This window comes from Neophocaena asiaeorientalis, unplaced genomic scaffold, assembly GCF_003031525.2.
Source record: "Neophocaena asiaeorientalis asiaeorientalis breed wild unplaced genomic scaffold, Neophocaena_asiaeorientalis_V1.1 scaffold91, whole genome shotgun sequence".
Taxonomy (NCBI): domain Eukaryota; kingdom Metazoa; phylum Chordata; class Mammalia; order Artiodactyla; family Phocoenidae; genus Neophocaena; species Neophocaena asiaeorientalis.
In genome coordinates, this window is record NW_020173198.1 from 1,029,002 (window position 1) to 1,042,852 (window position 13,851).

Sequence of the window (13,851 nt, forward strand, 5' to 3'; positions counted from 1 at the left end):
CCCTCCATTCTGGCCAGGTGGGGCCTCACCCGTGCATGGGTCCCGACTGGCCGCCACTGTGCAGGTCCAGGTGGCCGAAGAGGGGGCTGATCCGGGGGTCCTGGGTGCTGGCCTCAGCTGTGGTGAAGTGGTAGTCCATAACCCGATCCAGGTCTTTGTGAGCGATTCCCCCGCCCCGGTCTGAAATCCTGGCAGGATGACGACGACGGGTTTGGCTCAGCTTTGGTGGGGCTCACTACCTCCCCAAGTAGACAGTGCTAAGTCGAGCTTCCTTTCGCTTCCATGCAGACATGGAATGTGGTCACCTAGACTCTTGGGCCTTGTTTTTTTAAGCTATGTTTCTCCACCCTTACCTCTGCCACTAACTGCTTATACTTCCTCATAGGACTTGACGTTTATTCTCAGACCAGCACCGCAGACTGTTTATTTCTGACTCTTTTCCCACTCTGGGCCCCTCAGCTGCTGACAAGGACAGGGCCCTGGGGCCCACAGCTGGCCCCAGATCCTCTCATGTCCAGCTCATGGCAATCTCAGGACTGGAGAATATCCTGTCCAACCAGAAACTAAATCTCAGACTGGGGCAGGTACTGGCTTGAGATCATCCAGCCAATCAGAAACAGTGCCCGGAACCCCCATGCATCCCACCCCAACTCCCACCCAGGGCAAACCTGATGACGAGATCGATATCATTGTTGGCGATGGTGATGACCACATCTGGGACATTGTAGGGAGTGTCTAGGTGACTCTCCATTGTGGCTCTGTGCAGGGGGCAAAGATCAGTAGGTGGTGGTGCCCCAGCCTCACCCCAGTTCCTGTCTGCCCCCTTCCAATATATCCAGCAGCCCACCTCATGGCATTCTTGAGCAGCTCGGGCAGGATGTAGTCCAGCGGCATCGGGATGAAGGGAAAACGGGCAGCCACATGTCCATTGATGCGGACTCGGGGGGCATTGCCATACTTGTGTTCACACAGGCGTCTGCGGAAAGGAGCAAGGGTTCAGACCTCAACCAGTGGTTATCAACTGGAGGTGATTCTGTCCCCACCCTCCCAGGGAAATTTCACAATCTCAATCTCTAGCCACATTTTTGGCTGTCACAGCTGGAGAATATTACTGGCATCAAGTGAGTAGAAGCCGGGGACTCTTCTGAACATCCTAATAAGCACAGGCCAGCCCCTCACAAAAAAGAATGATCTGGCCCAAAACGTTAACAGTGTCACAGTTGAAAAACCCTGCCCTGGACCATGCCCTGGGCAACGGATCAGACCCAAACCTTCCCTGCCCAAAGACGTCACCCCCTTAGCCATTCTAGCCTCACCTGGCAAAGTCCACCCACTTTTCAATAATCTTCTTTGGTGAGAGGCGAGTGCAGATGATGCCAACAAAGTCGGGCTGGCAGGAGAAAGAAGGTCAGGACCAGGGATCACCTCCACCCACACCGTGGCCACCAAAAGCTTGCAAACTCTAGACTACGGAAGCAGCCCCAAGGCTCTCCCCAGGCCCTTGGCCCGGGTCCCCAGCCCATGGGGGCTCCTGGCTCAGTCCTCTCTGCCCCACTTGACATTCCCAGGTAGGCCTCAGGTCCCCGTGCCCCACCTTGTCCTCATGTAGCGCCAGATGATGTGTAGCCAACATGCGGATCCCAAGCCTTGAAGTCAACGTCTTGTCTAAGAAGTAGCGGACGAGCTTCTCATCCTGTAAAGAGTAGAGGCTCAGAAACCCTGTCCCTGGGACTTCCCTGGTGGCGCAGTGGTTAAGAATCTTTCTGCTAACGCAGGGGACACGGGTTCGATCCCTGGTCTAGGAAGATCCCACATGCCGTGGAGCAACAAAGCCTGTGCGCCACAGCTACCGAACCTGCACTCTAGAGCCCGCGAGCCACAACTACTGAGCCCATGCACCACAACTACTGAGCCTGCGCACCACAACTACTGAAGCCCGCTCACCTAGAGCCCGTGCTCCGCAACAAGAGAAGCCACCGCAATGAGAAGCCCGAGCACCACAACAAAGAGTAGCCCCCTGCTCGCCGCAACTAGAGAAAGCCCGCGTGCAGCAACAAAGACCCAACGCAGCCAAAAATAAATAAACAAAAAATAAAAACAAAAACTGTTAAAAAAAAAAAAAAGACCCTGTGCCCTTCCCAGGCCCTCCCAACAGGCCTGAGCCCCCATTGCACTGCCCCTGACCTCTATGTGCTTCCGGCTCTCACGCAGGCCCTCAGCTAAGAGGGTCACCACATCCTTGTGGTCGTCCAACAGCTGTCGCACCAGCTGGCAGTATTGGGCATCATCCGTCTGGTCCTTGATCTGCAGGCCACAGAGTCATGAGCTTGGATGGTCCAGCCCTGACTTCTCAGCCCCTCACCCTGCCCTGGCCCAGCCCTCACCGGAGGGAAGTCTGTCAGCTTCTGGAAGGCACGGATGTACAACTCGTGCTGCAAGGAAGAGGTGTGGGAATTCACAGGGATGCTGTGGGCACCAGGTAGAGAACAGCCACCTGTGCCCACCTATGGGGATCGCCATCCACCCCAATTCATTTGGTTCAAACCCCATCATGGCCTTTCAAGCCTCCATGAAGGCTTGGGTCCGAGTCCTCTGTGGCCCTGAAACCTTTTGGCAGGTAAGCCTCTACCACTCTGATTCCGTCTCTCCATTTCCCCCATGGGCGGTGGGCACACTGATCTAAGGTCCTCTCTACTAGGGAAACCGACGCCGCCTTGAGGCCACCTTACCACATGCAGTATGGTGGGGTTGCAGCCAATGATGAAAGGAAGGCTGCGGAAGCCCTTGATACGATGAGCGATCCTCACTGGCAACTCCTGCTGCAAGTACCGGGCACTTTTCTAGAAGAAAAAGAGGAAGGAAGTTAAGGCCAGGGCCTGAGTGGCTGGGTCAGAGCTCCAGGGACCAAGAGAAAAATAGGGGCAGGAATCTTACCAGAAGGTGACTGCCATCCTGAGAGCGGCCTGAATAGAGCATCATGGTCGGAGTGAGACGGACTGAGGGCTGGAGGGGCAGAGGGCCCTTGAGCACTGAATCTCTGACACCCTGCCCCCATCATATTAGCTCCACCCCTTCCCTGGACACCCACTCCAGCTCTGGACCCAGGCCTCACCGCCCTAGCTGCACACCTTCTCCGCTGCCACATCGATAGCCGACTGGTTGTAAAAGGAGGTGACTGTCTTGGAGCGCTCCCGTGCCATCTCCACGTGGTGGGTATCGGTGGCTGATGTGGAGCGGGCCCGGAGAGACAGTGAGGGCCCCAAGAGAGGCCAGAGTGCTGGCCCGCCCCGGGGTCCGCTCCCCAGCACGGAAGCCAGTATCATCGTTTTGCTCTTTTGTCGAACTGGGCGGCCACTAGGGCTGAGGACCGGATAGATGGAGGCGACCCCAAAATGGGGCAAGAAGGGTGTGGGTGGGCAGGGGCACTTCTCTGACTTCAGGGGCGAGAGCCGGTCGAAGATGCTGACAAGCTCAGCCTCCAGGAGCAGCTCCCATCTATAAAGGCGGAAGAAGGGGGAGTTGTAAGGCTCTGAATCCAGGCGCACTATCTTTCCACGTGAGCACTGGTTAGTCAGATTTGGACAATCTCTGCCCACCCCTTCAACCACTTCCCCAAGCACACACAGGCCGACCCTGGATAACCTTGCTTTCCGGGGCTACTATTTTTCAATCTGATGTTCTACCTGGTAGTCTGGAGGGAAGAGGATCCTTAGACCCATCCAGCCCGAAAACCTCAACCCCCGCTCCCTCTGATCCCGGGCACCCTCGTTCAGGGGGCGGGGCTGACCCCTAATCCGGCGCCTTCGGACCCCGGCCGGTGTCTGGCCTGCGTACCTGCGGCACACAGTGTTGTGCACCCCAGGGTCGGCTCCGTTGAAGTAGCGGCTCGGGAGTCCCGGTCTGGTTCCCTCCCTCCGCAGGGTCACTTGGTTCGGCCCGGATCTTCCCCATATGGTAGATGCCAGTCCCCCAGCCCCCCAACCCCAGTCCACGCGCGCTCCAGCAATCCAGAGCAAGGGCGGAGGCGGCGGGCGCGCGCTGCGAAGCCTTCGCGGCACGGTCTGAGCGGGTAGCTCCACTTACCTCGGGGCCAGAGCCAGGGCCGGGTCCGAGAGGAACGGCCCAATAGTCCACCGGCCGGGCTGGCCGAGCCGCTTGCGCCCTCTGCCGCCGTGACGTCACGTGGGCTATGGGCGCCCGGTGCCTCCTGGGAGTTGTAGTTTGGAGCGGAGGACTCGCAACTCGCGCCAGCCCATCGTGGCTGTGTCTCTGCTCCCAGGTCCCCAGATAAATAGCACAGCTCTCTCCACAGGGCTCCCGGAGTTATCTGGTCTCTCTGGGCCTCTTTCTTCTGCTCTATAAAACAGGATCTCTGGGAAAGAAATGCGAGAGGGCGAGAAGACCCTTAGATGCAAAGTGCACAGACCAAACCCTACCTGGATTCCTCCCCTGAGGTCCCGTCCTTCTCCCTTCTAGCTCTTGACTCATTTGTGGGAAACCAGACTGCCTGGTTCAACCCCCAGCTCAGCCACTTACCATCTGGGGCAAGTTACTTAAACTACTCAATACTTCAATTCCCGTATTGGTAAAATGAGGTTGTACCAACCTTGGGGTTGTATGGTCACATGAATTTATATATGTAAAGTGCCCAGGATAGTGCCAGGCGTGGAATTAACACTCTACTAGGTATTATTATTATTAATATTATTACTATTATTGTTACTGAGTCTAAGCTCGCTCTGCTCGCCGCACGACAGGCCATAGGAGACGAGGTGTTGGGCAAGCAATTCAGCAGACCGAGAAGATGGCAGACTAAAGTCTCAAAATAACCAACTTATTGGGGTTTGGATGCCAGTTTCTTTTATAGCACAGAGAGGGGGAGGAGATGAGGAAGTAAAGTAAAAAGGCCATAAGTTTTGCAAATATCACCTGGAATGGCCAGCCTCGGGGAGGGGATGTGTTAATTTCTGCTTTCTTATAGCCACCCAAAGGCAGACAGGGTCCGGATGTTTCCCTGAACAAAGGCACTTTGGTTTAACATTCAGGCAGAAGGGCAGGGTTCCCCGAGGCAGGCCCTTGTGTGTAGACAGTATCCTTTTAGTGAACAAAAGCAGCAGAAAGCAAAGGTTAAAGTAAAAGAAACAGATGGAACATGTAGTCAGATATGGCTCTTCCCTGTTACATTATCATTATTACTAATTAATGCCAGCAACAAACAGTTTAGGTGACTTTTCTGTGCAAGGAGAGGAGATTGGTGTTGAATTAAATAAATAGACCCTTCCCTGCCCTGAAGAGGAAGGCAGACAATTTCCGTGTCATCAGTTGTGCTAAGAGCCACACAGGAAGGTCTGGGAAATTGGTATAGGTGCAGTGTGAGTAGGACTGGGCAGACCTAGGAGCTGGAGTGAGAAGGACATGTCAGGACAGGGAAGAGCCTGGAGCATGTGGAGTCTGGGAGGAGAGGAGCTGAATGAGGTGACCAGAGCCAAATTTTGAAGGATGAGTGTGCATTTGTCCTGAAGTAGTAAGAAGCCACTGAAGAGGGCTTCCCTGGTGGCGCGGTGGTTGAGAATCCACCTGCCAAATGCAGGGGACACAGGTTCCAGCCCTGGTCCGGGAAGATCCCTCGTGCCGCGGAGCAACTAAGCCCGTGCGCCACAACTACTGAGCCTGAGCTCTAGAGCCTGCGAGCCACAACTACTGAGCCCGAGTGCCACAACTACTGAAGCCCGCGATCTACAGCCTGTGCTCCACAACAAGAGAAGCCACCACAATGAGAAGCCCGCGCACCACAACGAAGAGTAACCCCCGCTCGCCGCAACTAGAGAAAGCCCGGCACAGCAACGAAGACTCAACACAGCCAAAAATAAAATCAATTAATTAATTAATTAAAAAAAAAAAGAAGCCACTGAAGGGTTTTAACTAGATAGATCTGCTTCTTAGACAGAATGCTCTGGCGGTAGTGATTGGGACCAGTGAGACCAAACGAAGAGAGACCAGTGAAAAGACAGTTTTTCCAAGCAGGCGATGATGGGAGAGAGACTTTTCAGTGTGTGTTTGTGTGTACTTATACTGACAAGATTTTTCTTCACCATGGTCATGTATTTTCTAAATAGTTTAAAATTTTAAAGCAAAGGGGTAAGTGAAGCAGGCGATATTTTGGAGTTTTTGGGGGGGGTTGTTTTGTTTTGTTTTTGAAAATTTTTTTTCTTTTTTGGCTGAGCCATGCGGCTTGAGGGATCTTAGTTCCCAGACCAGGGACTGAAACCCGGCCCTCGGCAGTGAAAGCATGGAGTCCTAACCACTGGACCACCGAGGAATTCCCTGGAGCTGTCTTTAAACTTCAGCAGAGGTGGGACCCTTCACCACCGGCTGGCCTGCCTGAGGGACTGGGGGAAAGTCTGCACAGATCATGAGGAAGGGGCTCCCTGAGTCTCTGGATTTTCTCTTCGCCCCTCATCCCCACACCATTCCCACCCTTTCCTTTCCCGCATCCCGGCAATACCCTGGAGTGAAACTGGGAGCACGCTCAGCTCTGGAGGTGGCTGGAGGCAGGCAGGGCTTGAGCCAGCGTTAAAAGGGAGAGGGGAGGGTGCTCCTGCTGGGAAGGCCGAAGTGCGCAGAGAAGCAAAAGATGGCTTGAAGCGTGCCGGATCCCGGCGCTCACGTGGCCGTGGCGTGGCCGGCAGTGCATTTGACCCTGCGCGCTGGACCAGCCCGGCCGGGACTCGCTGCTACCTCCCGGCGGTGGAGGTTGGACTTGCACCCCAAGAGTCCACCTTCCCGTTGGTCAGGCGCTCTTCTAAGAGATTCACATGTGTTCGTTTCATCTTCATAACGAACCTCTGAGGTAATGTGATTATCCTCATTTTACAGATGGGGCAACAGAGACCCAGAAAGATTGAACGACTCCTCCGTCCCCTCTTTCCGTTCCGTCTTCACCCCCCATAATCATGGCAACAGCCACACTGGCCCACCTGTTTTTCCCTCAACATACCAGGCACGTTCCACCTCTCACTAGCTGTGCCCTCTGCCTGGAACACCCTTTCCCTAGATTTCCACATAGCTTAATCCCTCACCTCCTGTAAGCTTTTGCCCAAATGTCAGCTGAATGAAGCCCAACCTGATCACCCTATTTAAAATTGCAACCACCCCCATTCCCCTCACACTGCTTTACTCTTATTTATTTATTTGTTTATTTGGCCGCGCTGTGTGGCTTTTGGGCTCTTAGTTCCCTGGGATTGAACCCTGGCCCCAGGCAGTGAAAGCACCAAGTCCTAATCACTGGACAGCCAGGGAATTCCTTCTGCTTTACTCTTTATTTTATCCGTAGCATGTATCACTGACAGCATACTATATACTTATGTATTTATCATAGTAATTGCTCAGTTTTTTTCCTAAAATGTAAGCCCACAGTATGAATATTTGTCTGCTATACTGATTTATCCTGTGCCCCTAACACAGTCCCTGGCACATAACAGGTGATCAATAAACATTTATTAAATAAATGGAAGAAATATTGGGCTTTCTTCTTGAGCTATTGAAAGGCAGAGTGACAAAACTACATCTTTTAATTTTTGATAAAGAGGTACTTTGACTGCTGTATGGAGACTGTATCTTAGGGTAAGAGACAAAGATATCTGAGAGACCAAAGATGAGGCTACTGCATTTATCTAGGTGGGAGGTGATGATGGTTTGGGTCAAGGTAGTGGTCTGCATAGATTATAGGGAATGAGAGAGTGGTCCACGAGGAGTGGCTTGGGTGGACTGGGGGGGGGGGCATGGTTAAAATGGGAACCCCAGAGAAGGGCCAGGTTTGGGGAAGGTAAGAAGCTCAGTTTGGGGTGCATTGCACTGCATCTGATTGGCCTGTGAGACATACATATGGTGATGTCCAAGAAGTGTTTCTGCTCTGGGGTGTGGAGCCCAGGAAAGAGATCTGGGCTCAGGTCAGCTTTCAGAAGCTGTGACCTGTAAGGAGTAAGGGAAGACATCGGTGGAAACAATGTTGCCTCATGTGGCAGTCTGTGTTTCCCAAAGATGCCCCGCCCCACATGCCCACATGAATTTCTTAGAATATGACTTTGACACTTCTCACATCAAGAGGTGGAGTTCTGTGTTCCTTCCCATTAGAGCTAAGCGAATTTGTGATTACAGTGGAAGGGCTACTATATGATGACTTATGAAGCTAGATCATAAAAGATGATGCAGCTTCCACTTAGCTCCCTGGAGAGCTTTTACTGGAGTCCTGAGTTACCACGTAAGCAGTCTGATCGCCCTGTATTAATTGTCCATTGTTGTGTGACAAATTACCCTCAAAATATAGCAGCTCAAAACAATAAACGTTTATTATCTCACACAGTTTCTTTGGGTCAGGAATTTGGGAGCAGCTGAGCTGGTGGTTCTGGTTCAGGGTTGCTTATGAGGTTGCAGTCAAGATGTTGCCCGATGGTCCAGTGGTTCGGACTCTTCGCTTTCACTGCAAGGGCCTGGGTTCGATCCCTAGTCAAGGAACTAAAATCCCATAAGCTGCACGGGTGCCGCCAAAAACAAACAAACAAACAAAAACATGTTGCCTAAAACTACAGTCACATGAAGTCTTGACTGATGCTAGAGAATCCACTTCCAGGGTGGCTCTCTCACATGCCTAGCAAGTTAGTGCTGGTTGTTGACAGGAAGCCTCAGTTTCTCACTAAGTGGACCTCTCCTTAGGGCTGCTTGAGTGTCCTCATAACATGGCAACTGGCTTCACCCAGAGTTAGTGATCTAAGAGAGAGCAAAATGGAAGCCACAATATCCTAATGACTTAACTGCCAAAGTCACAAACCATCATTTCTGTATTATCCTACTGGGTCAGATCAGCCCTATTTCATGTGGGAAGAAACTACACAATGTTATGAATCCCAGGAGGTGGAAATCATTGAAGACAACTTTGGAAACTGGCTATTGTAGCCTGGAGTCTGCCATGCTGTGAGGAAGCCCAAACTAGTGCCTACGGAGAGGCTACAGGGATTCACGAATAGCCCCTGAGATGCAAGAAGAGAGAGAGAGGCCAGGTTATCAGCCTCCCATCATTCCAGCATTCCAGTTAGCCAGCATCTGACCACAGTTATGTGAGCCAGAACTACCCAGCCAAAATTCTCATACTGAATGCCTAACCCCTAAAAACTGAGAGAAAATAAAATGATTGTTTTTCTCTTAAGTCATTATTTTTGTGGTGATTTGTGTGAATCCTCGATGATTCCCACCTCCCGATATTTATATCCCACTGTAGTCTCTTCCCACATTGAACAGGGCTGACCTGATAGAATAGGATAAATGACAATATGAGACTTTCAAGGCTAAGTCATAAAGATACTGTGGTTTCCACCTTGCTCCCTCTTAGATGACTCATTCAGGGGGAAGTCAGTCATGGATATAGGAACACTCCAGAAAACTGTGGAAAGAAGTGAGAAACTGGTCTAAGTCTTAGTCCTCTGTATTAGTTTCCTATTGTTTCTATAACAAACTACCACAAACTTAGTGACTCAAAACAACAGGAATTTTGACTTCCCTGGTGGTCCAGTGGTTAAGACTCCACCCTTCAAATGCAGGGGTCGCAGGTTCGATCCCTAGTCAGGGAACTAAGATCCTGCAAGCCACATGGCTGGGCCAAAAAAAAAAAAAAATTCCTCTCTGGAGGCTCTAGGCGAGAATCCATTTCTTCAACTTTTCTTGCTACTACAGGCCACCCACATTCCCTAGCTCATGACACCCTTTCTCCATCTTCAAAGCCAGCAACACTGCATCTCTTTGTGATTTTCTTCTATAGTCACACCTTCCTCTGAATCTCTTCTTCTGCTGCCCCTTTTCACTTTTAAGGACCCTTGTGATTACATTGGATCCATAGGATAATCTGTTTTAAAATCAGCAGATGAGTAGCCTTAATTCCATCTGCAACCTTTAATTCCCATTTGCTACGTAAACTAACATGTTCACAGGTCCCAGGAATTAGGACACCGACATCTTTAGGAGCCATTATTCCACTGGCCACATTGTCTGGAAGAAAAGGAATGGGCCTGAGAAGGAGCAGCCAGAGAAGGAAGGGGGCCATCAGGAGAGTGAAATACCACAGAAGCCAGAGGAAGACAAGAGTTCCCAGGAAGGAGTGCCCAACAGTGATTAATACTGTTGGGAGGCCAAGCATGGTAAGAACTGAAAGATATGCATTGAATTTAGCATCCTGGTGACACTAGCCGTAAGTTGTCAGGGGAGTATTGGGGGCAGGAGCTAGTTTATGGTGTGCTGGGCAGCAAGGAAGAGGTGAGGAAGTAAAAGCTGCGAGTGTAAAACCTTCCAAAAAACTTGATTGTAAAGGGATATTTGTTGCAACTTCTAAAATGGGGAAAAGTTTCAATGCAAATGGGAAGGAAGGGGAAGTATAGGTGAGAGGGGTCATCAATAGATGCTATGTCTGTGAAGTGGGGAGCTCAGCTAGCCCACCAAAGGCTTGGAAAGGAGGGACTGTTGGGTTGATCTGGGCTCAGGTTTCGCCAGGTGGCGCCACAGTAGAACAAAGGTTAGGGTACTGTCAAGGGTATGGCGGAGGTGATGGAGCTGGGCGTGTGGGGGAGAGACGGAGAGAGAGAGATCGGCCAGCAGGAGGCGCTGGTGCAGCAGGAGGGAATGGCTGGGCAAACTAGGCGGATTGGAGGTTATAGTCCTAATAATGTCTGAGATAGTAATTTCAGGGAAAACGCGTGGCTCTTGATCGGATCGCAGTATTCGCTGGATTCCCCGATTCGCTGGTCTCTAGTTCATGGATGTTGCAAAGTTAGAGCAGGGCTTGGGCTAGAGTAAACTCTATATACTGTTAGCCCGGTTAATAAAATTTTTAAAACTCCGGAGACTCCATTACCCTTGAGGCATTGCGGCCACCCCCGACTACAATTCCCATCATGCCTGGCAGGCCGTCAAATCAGTAAGTACCCACGTCCCTTAATCCGGTTTTCCAGTCCCAGCATTCCTCAGCAGTTTTAGTACCCAGGCAGCACTCCTGCCAAATCCTAGGAACAGCCAATTGGATCAGGGAGTGTGAGACCAACAGACCAGTCACCCAGCCAGACGGGCGGGAGAGAGCGTGGCCAAATCCGGCCCCGCCCCTGCTCCGTGGCTGGCTCCCTTCCGGCTGGCGCCTCCGGCGATACCAGAAGACATGGGCAATACCTGGCGGAGTCCTGGGTGGGTGCGGCTCGCGCTCTGCCTCGCGGGCTTAGGACTCTCTCTCTACGCGCTGCACGTGAAGGCGGCGCGCGCCCGGGACCGGGATTACCGCGCGCTCTGCGACGTGGGCACCGCCATCAGCTGTTCGCGCGTCTTCTCTTCCAGGTGCGTGCGCGAGTGAAGCCTTGGGGGACCCGCTGCTCGTAGGAGCGGTGCATGGGGACCAGGTGTGCATGGCGACCAGGTTGCCAGATGAATCTGGGATTGGGGTGCCCGGGGACCGGGCGCACGAAGCCGGACTGCTCAAGGGGACGTTGCCTGGCGAGACGGGTGTGTCCGAGACAGGAGTGTGGAGTAGAGGGGTCAGATAGTGCTGGGGACTGGGGTTATTCGAGTGAGAGTGCCCGTGAGTCCTGATGACAAGGAATAAGTGACCGGGCAGGACGGGGAGGTGGGGTCGAGTGTAGGGACTGATTATGGTCTTAAGGATGGCTTTGCCTGGGGACAAGGTGGCCAGGTCTGGCTATGCTTGAGGGTCTAGGTTAGTGGGATGACCTAAAACAGAATAGGGGAGAGGGTGGCCAGGGCGCTGGAGATTTAGGGATCCAGGGCAGAAAGATTCTGCCCTGGTTTCCCAGTCTCTGGTAACTCTGTAAAGCAAGGTGAAGGGTTGTACTCACCTTGCTATGTTAAGACTTATTGAAGGTCTAGGATGAAAAGGGGAGCCTATGGGGGAGCCATGGCCTGGTGTGACCTGGGGATGGGGGAGGATAGGGGCAGTGACATGGAATCCTGTCCTGGCCAAAGAAAGGCTGTTCCTGGAGGCCATTGACCCTTGGACTCATGTGGGGGTTGGGGGAAGGGCTAGAAGGGGAAGGACAGCCCAGATGGCTTCTTGGAAATAACCCTCCCAGGATAAGGCCCATGGCACTCAGTTGACACTCCTAACCTGGGCCCTCCCCTCCACCAGGTGGGGCCGGGGCTTCGGACTGGTGGAACATGTGCTGGGCAAGGACAGCGTCCTCAATCAATCCAACAGCATATTCGGTTGCATCTTCTACACACTACAGTTGTTGTTAGGTGAGCGGCCCTACGCTCTCATGATAGGCCCCTTCCTGTCTTGGCCACCCCAGCCCCATCCCTTGCAATCTTGGTGACCCAGACATCTGATGGCCAACTGCTCATCACTGAGCACCTGGGAGGTGGGAACCTAAAGGAGTCTTTACTGTCAGAGCCAGAAGGGCCCTTAGAGACTTCATAGGAGCCCAGTTTTCTGGAAAAGACTCAGAAGTTCCTTTCTGGGGGAAAACCAAGGGTTGCTTATCTTTCATCTCATGTAGAGCTCAGCAGGAAAATTCACTATTTGGGTGCCAGGGATCATTGAACAGATAGGAGAACCAAGGCCTTGGCGGAGCCTGTCACAGCCTCTCATTTTAGAGACTCTTCCCCAGTAGCCCCTGCCATCTGGGTGGCACCATGGAGTCATGGCGTGTTCTAGAGGTAGCTAGTCCTGAAGCCCATGCCTGAAGCCCATGCCTGACCCTTTTCTGCCTTGCAGGTTGCCTACAGGGCCGCTGGGCATCTGTCCTGCTGGTGTTGAGTTCCCTGGTGTCTCTAGCTGGTTCTGTCTACCTGGCCTGGATCCTGTTCTTCGTGCTCTATGATTTCTGCATTGTTTGCATCACCACCTATGCCATCAATGTGGGCCTGATGGTGCTGAGCTTCCGGGAGGTCCAGGAACCCCAGGGCAAGGTCAAGAGGCACTGAGCCCTCACCCCAAGCCAGGCTGACCTCATCTGCTCTGCTTTGGCTTGTGATCTTTGCCCAAGGAGGCTACGTCTGGATCCTTAGAAGAGTCTGCAACCTGCCCCTGCCATACTCCCACACAGGACAATGGACCAAACATGCCACACTGTTTCCTTCACCTTAGTGCCTCTGCCTCTGTCCCCAAAGACTGGTTTCCAAAGTTCCTGCTATTGCCCAAGGAGGGATGGTTCAGAGCAATAAAATTCCTTAAATAAATTAGCCAAATCTGAGCCATCTGTCTGCCAGGGACCTTAGTGTTGGGGCTTTCCCAGTCTTTCCTCCTCTGGGACAGGAAGATATGAGTCAGAATGAGAGTGGAGGGCCTGCTGGGAAGGGTAGTTAGTCTCTTCTCCAGTATGTGGAGTCAGCAAGACCTGGGGTGCCATCAGCCCCCACTCCCAGGAAATGGGCTGGCAGCTTGTCCCTCCTACCCACAGAAGCCAGGCCTTGTCTTCTGGGACAGCCAAGCATGTGAGATCTGCCTTTCTGGTTCTATGCAGGCTTGCTGGGAAGTTCTTCCTGTAGTCTAACCTAACCCCTCCAGCTGCCTTATCTACCACCCCAAGCCAGTCTTGGCAGCCCTGGAGAGCCAGGTACAGGTTGTGTTTTTGTTTTGTTTTTCCCAGTATGTACTAAGCACTTATCCACATGTGACTCACTGTTTAAGACCCTGACATGTCAACTCTTTTAATCCTTATATCAATTGTATGAGGTAGGTATTATTCTTACAGTCATCCCTTGGTATCCACAGGAGATTGGTTCCGAGACTCATCGACCCACCCTCAAAACAAAATCCGAGGATGCTCAAGTCCCTTATATAAAAGGGCATAGGGAATTCCCTGG

At 52.3% G+C, this 13,851-nt stretch overlaps 2 protein-coding genes across 4 annotated transcripts in view; one reads left to right on the forward strand and one right to left on the reverse strand.

The window, feature by feature from the left end:
- BCKDK (branched chain keto acid dehydrogenase kinase) overlaps positions 1-4,192 on the reverse strand; it is a 4,767-nt gene extending 575 nt beyond the window's left edge. The window contains exons 1-11 of one of the 2 annotated variants that reach the window (XM_024744405.1): positions 4,084-4,192; positions 3,129-3,495; positions 2,935-3,003; positions 2,730-2,840; positions 2,385-2,432; positions 2,185-2,304; positions 1,595-1,693; positions 1,317-1,390; positions 848-976; positions 669-758; positions 30-188 (exon numbers count right to left, since the gene is read on the reverse strand). In XM_024744405.1, the coding sequence (XP_024600173.1) occupies positions 30-188; positions 669-758; positions 848-976; positions 1,317-1,390; positions 1,595-1,693; positions 2,185-2,304; positions 2,385-2,432; positions 2,730-2,840; positions 2,935-3,003; positions 3,129-3,323 (1,094 nt within the window). In that variant the 5' untranslated portion in view covers positions 3,324-3,495; positions 4,084-4,192. Of the gene's footprint in view, positions 1-29; positions 189-668; positions 759-847; positions 977-1,316; positions 1,391-1,594; positions 1,694-2,184; positions 2,305-2,384; positions 2,433-2,729; positions 2,841-2,934; positions 3,004-3,128; positions 3,496-3,834; positions 3,991-4,083 lie in introns of those variants that run through there. The other variant, XM_024744406.1, reaches the window with a different exon arrangement.
- Positions 4,193-10,965: 6,773 nt separating this feature from the next.
- VKORC1 (vitamin K epoxide reductase complex subunit 1) lies at positions 10,966-13,229 on the forward strand. Of its 2 annotated transcripts, XM_024744412.1 has the most exons (3): positions 10,977-11,367; positions 12,173-12,282; positions 12,761-13,229. In XM_024744412.1, the coding sequence occupies exons 1-3, from the start codon at positions 11,195-11,197 to the stop codon at positions 12,967-12,969; spliced, it is 492 nt and encodes a 163-aa protein (XP_024600180.1). In that variant the 5' UTR covers positions 10,977-11,194; the 3' UTR covers positions 12,970-13,229. The 2 variants fall into 2 exon arrangements, with proteins under 2 accessions (XP_024600181.1, XP_024600180.1); XM_024744413.1 differs by lacking the exon at positions 12,173-12,282 and having other exon boundaries at positions 10,966-11,367; positions 12,761-13,227.
- Positions 13,230-13,851: the final 622 nt, after the last annotated feature.